Raw genomic sequence first — 14,450 nt, 5'->3', positions numbered from 1 at the left:
AAGCGTATAAGATTTTTTGGGGCTTGACAGGGTCGATGCAGAAAGATCATTTGTCCCTTGTTGGACAGGGCAGAACCGGAGGACATAATCTCAGAATAAGGGGGTCGCTCATTTGAGGAGGAGGAGGAATTTCTTCTCTCAGAAGGTAGTGATTCTGAGGAATTCTTAACTGCAATGGCTGTCGAGATTTGGCTGTTAAGTGTACTTACAAATAATACATAAGCCAAAAAGGCATTAATAAAATGTAGACTATCCTATTCAGCAAATGGAGGGGAAGAAGAGTTGTTGTGCAGAGCTGATTCAGAAACCTCTGATTCAGAGCGAGATCCTTATGATGATGTTGTAGACAAACCGATCGGAGCTGAACCTTAGACTGAATGAGATTAACTTTTCTTCTTGGATGCTGAAGACTGTAAATTTGGGTTTTAAAATGCTTTCATTATGGTTAAAATGTATCTCTGTGTAACTAACATATAGCATTTAGGGGGCTTGGCAAGGTAAGTGCTGAGAGAACATTTCTGCTGTAGGGGAGTCCATGAGCAGACAGTATAGTCTCAGAGTAAGGGGTTGCCCATTTAAGGGCGAAAGGAGGAAGAATTCCCTCAGAGGGTAGTAAATCTAGGGAATTCTTAAATCAAATCACAAAAGAGACTGGGTCATTAAATATATTTAAGGCTGAGATATTCAGGCAGACTTATAACAAATTGAGTGTTATGGGGAAAAGGCAGTAAAGTTGAATTGAGGATTATCAGATCAGCCACTCTCTCATTGAATGGAGGAGCAGGCTAGATGGGCTGAATAGCCTGCTTCTGTTGCGACATCTTATGGTCTTACATATCTTTTACAGCTTCTCCTCTTTGGATAACTACTGCTGAGAAACAGTTAACAGGTCAGGAATGCTTGGCTCACTAGGGTGTCAAAGTTCAGTTGGAGGAAGTTTCCCAAACATCATCTACTGAATTCCTCAACTGGGAGGCACCATTTGTATAAACTCAATTCCCCTCACTTGCCCTGTACTGAATTTTAGTCTCAGAACTCTGTACCATGATTTACTCTCAACATTTGAAGTAACATTCAGAGAGAGGGTTTCAATGAATAGCTGGAGTCAACCACATTAGGTTTGAGTTTTCTTCTCAATCTTCCTATAATGTTTGCAAACTACTGGCATTGAGATGTGGATAAAGACATGACCACCAATGATGGTGCTACCAACTATAAACAAATCAAAACAAAGTAAGAGATAAATGCAGTTTTCCTCAAGGATTATTTTTTCTTCTGACATGTACCCAGAATAATGTCACATTTTTCTGACAGGCTTTTGTCAGAGAAAAAAAAATTAAACATGAAAATAAAACAGCATCATTCAATCATTGTGGAAGGCCTTCCCACTTCAAACACAAAAAACACACTGAGCTCTAATCTACCTGTTTGATTTTGATCAAAACCAATTCTTGGTCTCCCATCTCCACTTACTGCTTGACTCTTTTGGTAGGGAGGTGAAGAAGGAGGAGAGTCGATGGGCAACGTAACTGCAGACACAGGCTCCTGCTTCAAATAAAACAAAGTAGCATTTCAGTCTGGGGCAGTGCACTGCAATACTCTGGCAAATGGCACCACCGATAATATAACAAAATATATACATTTTATGTTCTTTATTCAATTAAAACTATACTTCACAAGACGCTGCACAATAGGGTAAATTGCCTTCTTGATAGAATATGGGAAATAGGTACTTTTTTTTTTCTTTTATTCATTCACGGGATGAGGGTGTTGCTAGCTAGGCAGCATTTATTGCCCATCCCTAATTACTCAGTGGGCAGTTCAGAGTTAACCACATTGCTGTGGGTCTGGAGTCATACGTAGGCCGGACGAGGTAAGGATGGCAGTTTCCTTCCTGAAAGGACATTAGTGAACCAGATGGGTTTTCCCCAACAATTGACAATGGATTCACAGTCATCATTAGATTGTTAATTGATTGAATTCAAATTCCACCATCTGCTATAGGGGGATTTGAACCTGGGTCCCCAGAACATTATCTGGGTCTCTGGATGAACAGTCCAGCAACAATACCATTAGGCCATCGCCTCCCCTGGATGCAGTGTTTTGCCTTTCAAATCAAAAGGCGTATTTCCTGATCTGTGCTGCCTTCGAAAGATCTGAGCCAGGGCATTGCAACTGTCATCATATCCCGAGAGTTAGGCAAATTACACAGTTACCGTCTTCCTCACCATCCAGTGGCTCCTATCAGAAAGTGGGCACATTTATATATAATGTTAAGCATGGACAGGATTCAAGTCAGCTCCAAATTGCAATGGAGATATCAGTACTTGTGGTCAAGGTTCACTAATGATCAGTGGTAACGTGTGCATGGTACTGATGAGCTGGATTCCAAGAAGGAATAAAAACAAAAAGTTGCTGGAAAAGCTCAGCAGGTCTGGCAGCATCCGTGGAGGAGGAAACAGAGTTAACGTTTTGGGTCCGGTGACCCATCCTCAGGGTCATCAGACCCGAAACGTTAACTGTTTTCTCCTCCACAGATGCTGCCAGACCTGCTGAGCTTTTCCAGCCACTTTGTTTTTGTTCCTGATTTACAGCATCCGCAGTTCTTTTGGTTCCAAGAAGGAATTGTTATCTCCTGAAGACCTTACCAAGGTGGAAGGACTGACTCATCAGGACAGGAGTTTCCTTGCTCTGGGAACTGATTATTTGGTTGCCTCTCTCTCTCTCTCTCCTTTATTGATCAAAACCTCATTGGCAGTAACAACAAATGACCCTGGCCCCATGTTTTTAAAATTCACCTCCTGACAATGACAAGTCGAATTCTCCAAACTGCCACTAGAATTTCTTATGAAACCGGCAGATTGAAGGAAAGAGGCGCCCTGTCAATTTCCCTTGCATGCCAGATACTGGGGGGATTACTCATTATTTGTTTTTTTTCAAAAAAAAAAACTACCGTTATTTTACATGATATTCTTCACAGAGGCCAGTTTAATTGTTTGAATGCCACATGTTAGATCTCCCTTAATGTCAAAGCACCATTGACAAAAGCATCCTCATACATTGCTAAGTAGCTCAACAGTGAACAGCTGAAGTTACTATTTTCACGTTAAGACAGTCGCTTAACCTTGGGACAGTCAGTGGGACAGTAATTTTCTGCAGTCCCATTTTCAAAATATCTCTCTGGCTTATTCTGATGCATAGCCTTCATTATTAAGCAAACCACATTGATGGACACTATCTTGGCAAGAACGGCAGCAAGAATTGCTCAAACTGGATGGTGCGGTAAAATAATGGTGAAGCTAGTACTTTTAGGGTAAAATAGCAACAACCTCTCTGATTTTGATTCCCTTAATCATCTTTTCCCTTATCTTTCCAAGCCTGACATTGAAGCACATTACCATATCATTTATGTGCTACAATGGCCAAACATCGCTTAGATATGTTCTCAATGTTAACATGCAATTTGGATATAAACAATGCAACATTCTAAAAAAAAATTTGTTCATGGGATGTGGCCATCTCTGGCCAGGTCAATATTTATTGCCTATCCTCAGTTGCCCAGGTAACAGTTGAGAGTCAACCACATTGCTGTGGATCTGGAGCCAAACCAGGTAAGGATGGCAGATTTATTAAATAAAAATCAAAAGAACTGCGGATGCTGTAAATCAGGAACAAAAACAAAGTTGCTGGAAAAGCTCAGCAGGTCTGGCAGCATCTGTGAAGGAGAAAACAGAGTTAATGTTTCGGGTCCGGTGACCCTTCCTCAGAACTGATGGTGGCTGGGAAAACGTCAGTTTATGTGCAGAAAATAGGGAGGTGGGTGGGGTAGGGAGTAAACGATAGGATAGAGCCCAAAGAGAGAGAAAGACAGTTGGACAGACAAAGGAGTTGCTAACGATCAGGCTGGGAGGGTGAGTAGTTGTTCATGGGGACTATTAGTGACTAACAACAGGGGGGTGTGTAGTGGCAGGCTATGTGGTAACAAAGCCTGGTGTGTGGGGTGGGGGGCTGGGACATGGGAGAGTTTAGACCCTAAAATCATTGAACTCAATATTGAGTCCGGAGGCTTGTAGGGTCCCCAAGCGGAAAATGAGGTGTTGTTCCTCCAGCTTGCGTTGGGCTTCACTGGAACACTGTAGCAAGCCAGAGACAGATGTTGGCCAGGGAGCAAGGTGGTGCATTGAAGTGGCAGGCAACAGGTAGTTCAGGGTCTTTTTTTGCGAGTAGAACGTAGATGTTCTGCAAAGCGGTCACCAAGTCTATGCTTCGTTTCCCCAGTGTAGAGGAGACCACACTGTGAGCAGTGAATGCAGTAGGCTAGATTCTGGGAAGTGCAAGTGAAGTGTTGCTTCACCTGGAAGGTATGTTTGGGCCCTTGGATACTGGTGAGGGAGGAGGTAAATGGGCAAGTGTCGCACCTTCGCCGGTTACGGGGGAAGGTGCCGTGGGGCTGTGGGGAGGTGTTTGGGGTGAAGGAAGTGTGGACCAGGGTGTCCTGAAAGGAACGATCCCTGCGGAAGGCAGACAAGGGAGGGGAGGGGAATGTGTGTCTGGTGGTGGCATCTTGCTGGAGGTGGCGGAAATGGCGTCTGATGATCTTCCGGATACGGATGCTGGTGCGATGGTAGGTAAGGATAAGGGGAACTTTATTGCTGTTGCGGGAGGGAAGAGAAGGGGTGAGGGCAGAAGTGCGGCAGATGGGTCGGACCTGGTTGAGGGCCCTGTCGATAACGGCGCTGGGGAATCCTCGGTTGAGGAAGAAGGTGGACATTTTGGACGCTCCCTTGTTGAAGTTGGCCTAATCTGAACATATACAACGGAGACAGAGAAACTGAGAGAATGGGATGGAGTCTTTACAGGAAGTGGGGTGTGAGGACGTGGAGTCCAGGTAGCTGTGGGACTCAGTGGGTTTGTAGTGGATATTAGTGGCCAGTCTATCCCCAGAAATGGAAACAGAAATGTCGAGGAAGGGAAGGGACGAGTCAGAGATAGACCCGGTGAAAGTGAGGGAAGGGTGGAAATTGAAGGCGAAGTTGATGAAGTTTTCCAATTCTCAAAGAGAGAGAGGGAATCAGCACCGATGATATCATCGATGTATTGGAGAAAGATGTGGGTGGGGTCCAGAATAGGACTGGAACAAGGAATGTTCCACATAACCCACGAAGAAATAGGCATAACAAGGGCCCATGCGGGTACCCATGGCAACCCCTCTTGCCTGAAGAAAATGAGAGGAGTTGAAAGAGAAGTTGTTGAGGGTGAGGACCAGCTCGGCCAAGCGGAGGAGGGTGGTGGTGGGAGGGGATGGTTCAGGTCTTTGCTCCAGGAAGAAGCGGAGAGCCCTAAGACCCTCCTGGTGGGTAATGCATGTGTAAAGAGATTGCACATCCATGGTAAAGAGGAGGTGGCTGGAGCCGGTAAACTGGAAGTTTTGAAACCGGCGTAAGGTGTCAGATGAATCATGGATGTACGTGGGTAGGGATTGGACCAGGGGGGAGAAGACTGAGTTAAGGTAGGAAGAGATGAGTTCTGTGGGGCATGAGCAGGCTGAAACAATGGGTCTACCTGGACAGTCCTGTTTGTGGATTTTTGGCAGGGGGTAGAAATGAGCTGTGCAGGATTGGGGAACTATTAGCTTGGAAGTGGAGCTGGGGAGATCACCTGATGAAATGGGATCCATAACCGTAGTGGATACAATGGCCTGATGTGCCATGGTGGGGTCATCGTCCAGTAGAGCGTAGGAGGAGGTATCCGAGAGCTAGCGCTCAGCCTCTGCAAGGTAGAGGTCAGTACGCCAGACTACAACAGCACCAGCCTTATCGGCAGGCTTGATGACAAAGTCAGAGTTAGATCTCATTTCATCTGCTGATCTCCCCCACCTCCGCTTCCAAGCTAATAGTTCCCCAACACCGCACAGCTCGTTTCTACCTCCTGCCAAAAATCCACAAACAGGACTGTCCAGTTAGACCCATTGTTTCAGCCTGCTCATGCCCCACAGAACTCATCTCTTTCTACCTTAACTCAGTCTTCTCCCCCCGGTCCAATCCCTACCCACATACATCCATGATTCATCCGACACCTTACGCTGGTTTCAAAGCTTCCAGTTTACCGGCTCCAGCCACCTCCTGTTTACCATGGATGTGCAATCTCTTTGCACATCCATTCCCCACCAGGGGGGTCTTAGGGCTCTCCGCTTCTTCGTGGAGCAAAGACTTGAACCATCCCCACTCACCTCCACCCTCCTCCGCTTGGCCGAGCTTGTCCTCACCCTCAACAACTCCTCTTTCAACTCCTCTCATTTTCTTCAGGCAAGAGGGGTTGCCATGGGTAACCGCATGGGCCCTTGTTATGCCTGTCTCTTCGTGGGTTATTCTGGCCCCCACCCACAACTCTTTCTCCGATACATCGATGATCTTGTCGGTGCTGATTCCCTCTCTCGTCTGGAATTGGAAAGCTTCATCAATTTCACCTCCAATTTCCACCCTGCCCTCACTTTCACCTGGTCTATCTCTGACTCCTCCCTTCCCTTCCTCGACATTTCTGTTTCCATTTCTGGGGATAGACTGGCCACTAATATCCACTACAAACCCACTGACTCCCATAGCTACCTGGACTCTACATCCTCACATCCCACTTCCTGTAAAGACTTCATCCCATTCTCTCAGTTCCTCTGTCTCCGTCGCATATGTTCAGATGAGGCCAACTTTGACAAGGGAGCGTCCATAATGTCCACCTTCTTCCTCAACCGAGGTTTCCCAGGCTCTGTTGTCGACAGGGCCCTCAACCAGGTCCGACCTATCTCCCGTACTTCCGCCCTCACCCCTTCTCTTCCCTCCCGCAACAGCGATAGAGTTCCTCTTATCCTTACCTACCATCCCACCAGCATCCACATCCAGAAGATCATCAGATGCCATTTCCACCACCTCCAGCAAGATCCCCTCCCCCTCCTTTGTCTGCCTTCCACAGGGACCGTTCCCTTCAGGACACCCTGGTCCACACTTCCTTCACCCCCAACTCCTCCCCACAGCCCCACGCACCTTCCCCTGTCACTGGCGAAGGTGCAACACCTGCCCATTTACCTCCTCCCTCCCCAGTATTCAAAGGGCTGAAACATACCTTCCAGGTGAAGCAACACTTCACTTGCACTTCCCAGAATCTAGTCTGCTGCATTCGCTGCTCACAATGTGGTCTTCTCTACACTGGGGAAAACGAAGTGTAGACTGGGCGACCGCTTTGCAGAACATCTACATTCGACTCGCAAAAAAGACCCTGAACTACCTGTTGCCTGCCACTTCAATGCACCACCTTGCTCCCTGGCCAACATCTCTGTCTCTGGCTTGCTACAGTGTTCCAGTGAAGCCCAACGCAAGCTGGAGGAACACCTCATTTTCCGCTTGGGGACCCTACAGGCCTCCGGACTCAATATTGAGTTCAATGATTTTAGGGTCTAAACTCTCCCATGTCCCAGCCCCCCACCCCACACACCAGGCTTTGTTACCACATAGCCTGCCACTACACACCCCCTGTTGTTAGTCACTAATAGTCCCCATTAACAACTACTCACCCTCCCAGCCTGATCATTAGCAACTCCTTTGTCTGTCCAACTGTCTTTCTCTCTCTTTGGGCTCTATCCTATCGTTTACTCACTACCCCACCCACCTCCCTATTTTCTGCATATAAACTGACGTTTTCCCAGCCACCATCAGTTCTGAGGAAGGGTCACCAGACCCAACATGTTAACTCTGTTTTCTCCTTCACAGATGCTGCCAGACCTGCTGAGCTTTTCCAGCAACTTTGTTTTTGTGGCAGATTTATTCCCTGAAGAACATTAGTGAATCAGACGGTTTTATGACAATCAACAAGTGGTTTCATGGTCACCAACAGATTAGGTTTTTCTTCCACATTTTTGATGGATTCAAATTTCACCATCTGTCTTGGGAGGATTCGAAAGCATGTCCCCACGACAGTAGCCTGCAGTTTTGCATTATGAGTCCAGTGACAGTATCACCACCTCACAAATCATCGATTATTAAATGTCTACATTTCACAAAAACTGAAAACATTGTCCACTGCTGTATTAATTCTGGACAATTCATTATTCATTAAATTCCAATGAGACTATCAAGGAGTTGGTACAATGGTGAAATGTGCTACTTACTTATATGCGATTCTAATCCTAATTCCTATTTAATAAAACAATTTCTGGAAACACTGCTAAGTTGCGTACTGAACACACAAGTGGTGTCATGACCTGAATCTTTTGTGGGGAGGTTAATGCAGAATGAAGTATTGCAATCTTCCTGACATTGTGCATTTTTTAATTTTTGAAATTACTGAATTCATTGCTGATCAGGAAATGCTTTGTGTGACTGAAAATATTAACAAGCCCAGCTTTTGGGCTTCAAGAGTAACTCTGTTGCAAACCCAGCTAATTTTCTCATCTTCTTGATGTTGCCTGGGAGCAAATGTACAGGCTGCCTAGTTAGGGCAAGGATTAGTGAAAGCACGCATCTTACCGCTTCAGCAAATTTGTGGCCAATTAATTACATATTACAGGAAAAGTCACACATGGGAGAAGGACATTAGTTTATGCAAGTCTTCAAACCTCTAGTGGGTTTTCTGCCAAATCAGGGCATCTCATGTTTCAACAGTTCCAGTGATTGAAGCCCTATTAAAACTTCCTGGAAAAATTATTCTAAACAACATTCACTTCAAGTAGAAGTGGATTTCCTTTTTGATATCAGTTATACGTCATAGTCAGACAGCATGGAAATAGACTCCTTTGGTCCAATCAATCCATACCAACCACATTCCCAAATTAAACTAGTCCAACTTGCCTGCGCTTGTCCCATATCTCAACATCTTTCCGATCCATAAATTTATCCAAACGTCTTTTACATGTTGTAACTGTACCTGCACCCACCACTTCCTCTGACTATTCATTCCACACATGAACCACTAGGTGTAAATAAGTTGCCCCTCATGTCCCATTTAAAATCTTTCTCCTCTCAACTTAAAAATAATGTCCCCCAGGTTTGAACTCTGCCACCTTCGGGAAAAGTCCCTTGCTATTCACTTTATCTATGCCCCTCATGATTGCCTATCAACTGCCCTGTGAAGTGACCTGTTGAGTCACTCACTGAATGGTATCAGGGCAATTAGGGTTCGGCAATAAATGCAGGCATTGCTCAGATGCAGATGATAATTGCCTAACCTCTCTTTTGAAAATAGCAAGATCTTGAAGTACTCATTCCGTTGATATATACAGATGTATTTTGTCAATTTGTTTGAGGTGACTTACCTTTCCATATTCATAAATTTGAACACTTACCACTTTTCCTAGTACATTCTCTACTCCTCTGGAGGAGCTCACTAATGAGATTGTGCGGCCCACTTGCCCATGGATTTCTGCACTTTGGGAAAGGCTTCCTTTTTGCATCTCATTGTCACTCCTCAATGCAGGGAACTGAGGAAGAGGCAATTCTGAATATAGATTTAAAAATAAACATATTAAAGACTCAGTTTTTGAATAGCAAAATCTAAACTTTACAATATTTTAGTTAATTGGCATTCCAGCACACATTTCAGGCTTGCTTCCACTTTTGCTAGTTCCAGCTGACACACCCCTTTCGCCTTCAGGCTCCACCTTTAATAAATGGAAAGATGGTTGCCATAACAACTGTCATTGGGTCACATGGCCTTTCCCAACTATCCCAGGTGCTCATGAACTGTGCAGCTAAAAGCATCATCAACCATTTCCAACTAAAGGCAGACAAATCTGTAAAATCAATCAAAAATCAGGATTTTACCTCTTCTTCCTCAGGTTACAGAGTTTCAACGCTCTGCTGTTGGATCTATTAATCTATCCTGAGGAATGAGGTGGGGGGTGGTGTGGAGGAGTAAAAGACGTCTCTATAAAAAGTAATGCATGGCAAAGCAGTAGTGAATTATGTCAATGCATTACAGAGTGATGGAACACATTGCTTAATATGGCAAATTGAAAATCCCACACACGATCTTGAAGTCATTGGCTGAAGGGCAGATGCTTGCTAATAGAAAAAAAGGAGCGCAGAGCAAATAACTTACATGCACCTCCTGGTGGGTGGTGCATAAAACAACTGGCAACGAGATGGGAGCAGGTCACCCATTTCCCTCCATCACGGAGTGCAGTGCATTGAGAAAAATAAATAAAAACAACACATTTAACTTTACACAGAGTAGGCTAAATGCAAAGTTGTTGGAAACATCAGATGGAAACAAGATCATATCCAATAAATGGTGCCAGCAGAAGTGGTCATGGGATAGCTTGGTAGCAAGACAAAGCTAATGACCACCCTAGCAATTACACCAATACAAAATGAATGTTAAAATTCAACATCACCGTCAGCATGCATTAAAGATTATACACGTTGGTAGATATAGCACAGAACTGCTCAATTGAACACATGACTTTATGATGAAATAAATCTTTCAGTTCCCATTGCATCATAATCTCTCTCATTTAGTCTGAACATGTTTCCATACTTAGACTTTCTCCTCTGCCATTTGTACAATGTGTTTTTGATCATTTGTCCAAAGACGAGATACACAGAGTATTAGGATTAACCGCATCCTACTTAGCTTTAATACAGTTTCACGCTGCACTTATCAAATGTTCTTTGGTTTATATTTAATGGCTAACAACTCAAAAGTTTTTTAACTTTATTTACAAATAAATAGACATGGGAATCAGAAAAGTATCACAAATTCTCACCTTTTTGAGGATACACATGGCAAAAGTTTGGAATGGCTTTGTGCATGGGAAATAGTGTCTCTCAGAGTTGCTTGAGCTTTTTTGAGATTGATAAAGGTTAATGAGGGTAGAGCGGTAGACATTGTCTACATGGACTTCAGTAAAGCCTTGGACAAGGTTCCGCATGGTAGACTGAGTAGTAAAGTTAGATCACATGGGATTCAGGGAGAGCTGAGACTTGGATACAAAATTGGCTTGATGGGAGGAGACAGAGGGTGGTGGTGGAAGGTTGATTTTTGAACTGGAGGCCTGTAACTAGCAATGTTTCACAGGGATCAGAGCTGGGTCCACTGTTGTTTGTCATTTATATAAATGACTTGGATGAGAATTTAGGAGGCATGATTAGTAATTGTGTGGATGACAGCAAAATTGGTGGTACAGTCGACAGTGAAGAAGGTTATCTAAGATTACAAAGGGATCTTGATCAATTCGGCCAATGGGCCGAGGAGTGGCAGATGGAGTTTAATTTGAATAAATGTCAGCAATTACATTTTGGTGACATGAACAAGGGCAGGACTTATACATTTAATAAAGCAGGGCCCTGGGTAGTTTTGTCAAACAAAGAGATCCAGGGTGCACGTACATTGTCCTTTGAAATTTACGTCACAGGTAGAAAGGGCGGTTAAGAAGTCATTCAGCACGCTTGCCTTCATTGCTCAGACCATTGAAAATAGGAGTTGGCACATCATGTTGAGGTTACACAGGATGTTGGTGAGGCGACTTTTGGAGTACTGTGTATAGTTCTGGTCATCCTGCTATGGGAAGGATAATATTAAATTGAAGCAGGTTCAGAAAAGATTTACCAGGACGTTGCCGGGACCGGATGGTTTCAGTTATAAGGCTGGGACCTCCTACACGTGGAGGGGTGACCTTATAGAGGTTTATAAAATCATGAGGGGCATAGGTAAGGTGAATAGCATAGGTCTTTTCCCTAGGGTGGGGGGGCATAAAGTAGGGGACATATCTTTAAGGTGAGAGGCAAAAGATTTAAAAAGAGACCAGAGGGGCAACATTTTTTTTTAAAAAACACAGTGGTTCGTAGGTGGAATGAGCTGCCAGAGAAGCGGTAGATACAGGTATAGTTACAACATTCAAAAGACATTTGGACAGGTACATGAATGGGAAAGGATATGGACCAAACATAGGCAATTGAGACTAGTTTAGCTTGGGAAACTTGGTCAGTGTGGACAAGTTGGACTGAAGGATCTGTTTCGGTTTCTGTCCTGTATGATTCTATGACTCATAGGGGACAGTCAGACAGAAAGCCAGATGCTGAGCCCCGTTTCACCATTCGATCAAATGATGGCTAATCCACTCAATTTCATTTACTCACCTTTGTTTCATATTCTGTGTTACCTGTGTACAGAAATGATTTCTAAAGAGATCATGACTGATGCTTCACTAAAGTTTGGAGGATTCACTTGCTTTTCCTCACTTCCTTTTCCCTGTTCTCCATCTTCTCACTTTTGCCCTCACTGGTACTTCCAAAACTAGGCTCATTAGTCAACCCAGCCCATTACGTTATTTACCCTATCAGCCAGGAAATTCATTCCATTTCTGTTCAGGTCAGCCCTTGTCTTCTGAACAGCTTTATCCTTTCCCAGAAGTGGTCCTCATGTCCAAAAAAGATCTAAATCCCTCCATTCTACAACATTCCTCAAGCTATGCATTTACCTTCCTGATCTGCCTTCATCTGAAAGGTGAAACCTGTGGCACAGGTAGTATTTCTGAGATTACTACCTTGGAGATCCTGCGTCTCAAACTACTTCACAACTCCTGAAACTGATCCTGCAAGATCTCCATGCTGTCCCCCTCCATGCCGTTGGATCTCACGTGACTCACAACCACTGGTTTCCAGATGTTTAATCGAGCCATTCTATTATATCCTGACTCCTTGCACCCATACAGGACTCGATCTCAGCTGCAAATCAGACTATCAGTCTATCTATTGAAATACTGAGTCACTCACTACTACCATTTTTTTTTAAATGAATAAAGCATATTTTTGAAATAAAAAGTCTTTATATGCATACATAGGCACTAGAGCAGTTCGATTCTGTCATTTACATATGTAGAACAAAACAAACCCAAGGCATTCCTTACTTATACAAGATTATATTTACATACGTTTGAAGCATCAAAAAGGTCCAAAAACTGAACGGGCCCCCATTTAACTTCAGTAGAGAGACCTTCTCACCCACTAAACCACTTTTTATCTAAATTTCACAAATATACTTCATTCATAAAAATATCTTTAGAAGCATATATAGCCACTAACGCAGTTCAGTTCTGTAGTAGCATATGAGGAAACAAACAAACATTGGAGTTTGACTCTAACCAGCAACAAGCCAAAGGCATTTCTTACTTGTAAACATAATGTTGAACATATTTGAGGCACCAGGAGGCTCTGATAACCGAACAGACCCTCTTAACTTCAGCAGAAAAATCTCAGGGAGTAGTCTTTCCCCAGTGTGCCTTGGCCGTAGCTGCCCCAAGCTTTAATGCCTGCCTTATAATGTAGTCCTGGACCTTGGAATCTGCCACTCTGCAACACTCAGTCAAGGTTGACTCCTTGCTCTGGAAGGCCAACAATTTTCAAGCATCTTTCACAGAACTGATGGTCCTCCAGGTGCAGTCGACTTTTGTCTCAGCGTGCATCCTGGGGAACAGACCATAGAGCATGGAGTCCTGTCTCACAGAACTGCTTGGGACGAACCTTGACAAAAACCACTACAATCGGTGCAAAGGCACATTCCAGCAGGAGACATGTGACAGTCTCTACCTCTCCGCATCACATCCCCCATCCAACCTCACCCCCACAACAGCTTAGAAAACAGATGGCGGTAGCACAGAGTCCGGGCGTACATAAACACAATCTCACAGGTAGTGCCCTTCTCACCACCAGCTAGACTATGGCTTAGTGCTTATTGGTAGGTTCTGGCATTCAGGCATTCTGCCAAATGACTTTGACAGTCTGCTCAGGGACCACACAACAGGATCCAGCCTCTCCTTTTCCCTGCAGGGTTTCAAGGACGCTACATGCTGACCACTTCCTGTTGGACTTGAGGTCAAAGGTGCTTTTCTTTGCAAATTTTTCCACGAAGAACAGGTGAACTGGAAAGGTCCAACTACTTGGAGCGTTCCGTGGCAACAAGGCCAGTTCCATCCTTTGCAACACCAGACACAGATAAAACCTTAGTGTGTACTGATACTTGGTGTTTGCGTACGGAGATTCTACGCTGAGCTTGATGCAGCCACATACAAAGTGGCCATCAGGATGAGGGTGATGTTGGGTACGTTCTTCTGCTTCACCCTGGTGATGTGCTCCTCAAAGTTTTTGGTTATGCCCCAGTCCCTCCAAACCATATTCTCAGCACCTTCAGGTAATCTGTCCGGATGGTGTGGGGGATAAAGGATCAGTTGGCCCAGTTGCCAAAGATCATGGCCTCGTTCTTGCCTCCCGAGGCAAGTTCAAACTGGTTGTCAATGCGTAGACTCTTGAGCATCTGCAGTGGATCGGAGCAGAAAACAGTGACTCCATCCATGTACAGGGAGGCTTTGGCCTGCAGGCCTCTGCGGCCTGGAACAGTTAGCCCCCTCAGGCTCACATCCTTCCTGATGGACTCAAAAAAATGTTCTATACAAGACATAAACAAGGCAG

The 14,450-nt window shown here is 44.5% G+C and overlaps 1 protein-coding gene across 11 annotated transcripts in view; it reads right to left on the bottom strand.

Moving 5' to 3' along the window:
* Positions 1-14,450, bottom strand: part of reps2 (RALBP1 associated Eps domain containing 2) — a 362,214-nt gene that overhangs the window by 275,672 nt on the left and 72,092 nt on the right. For 10 of the 11 annotated variants that reach the window (XR_007263185.1, XR_007263186.1, XR_007263187.1 and 7 more), the window contains 2 exons: positions 9,329-9,480; positions 1,425-1,548 (listed from right to left, as the gene is read on the bottom strand). Coding sequence is in view for 8 of the 11 variants with exons in the window: in XM_048602680.1 (XP_048458637.1) it covers positions 1,425-1,548; positions 9,329-9,480 (276 nt within the window). In the remaining 3 variants the exon portion in view is untranslated. The remainder of the gene's footprint in view (positions 1-1,424; positions 1,549-9,328; positions 9,481-14,450) is intronic. The other variant, XM_048602678.1, reaches the window with a different exon arrangement.

Source organism: Rhincodon typus, chromosome 11, assembly GCF_021869965.1.
Source record: "Rhincodon typus isolate 14 chromosome 11, sRhiTyp1.1, whole genome shotgun sequence".
NCBI lineage: Eukaryota > Metazoa > Chordata > Chondrichthyes > Orectolobiformes > Rhincodontidae > Rhincodon > Rhincodon typus.
This window is presented reverse-complemented; position numbering and strand designations above follow the sequence as displayed.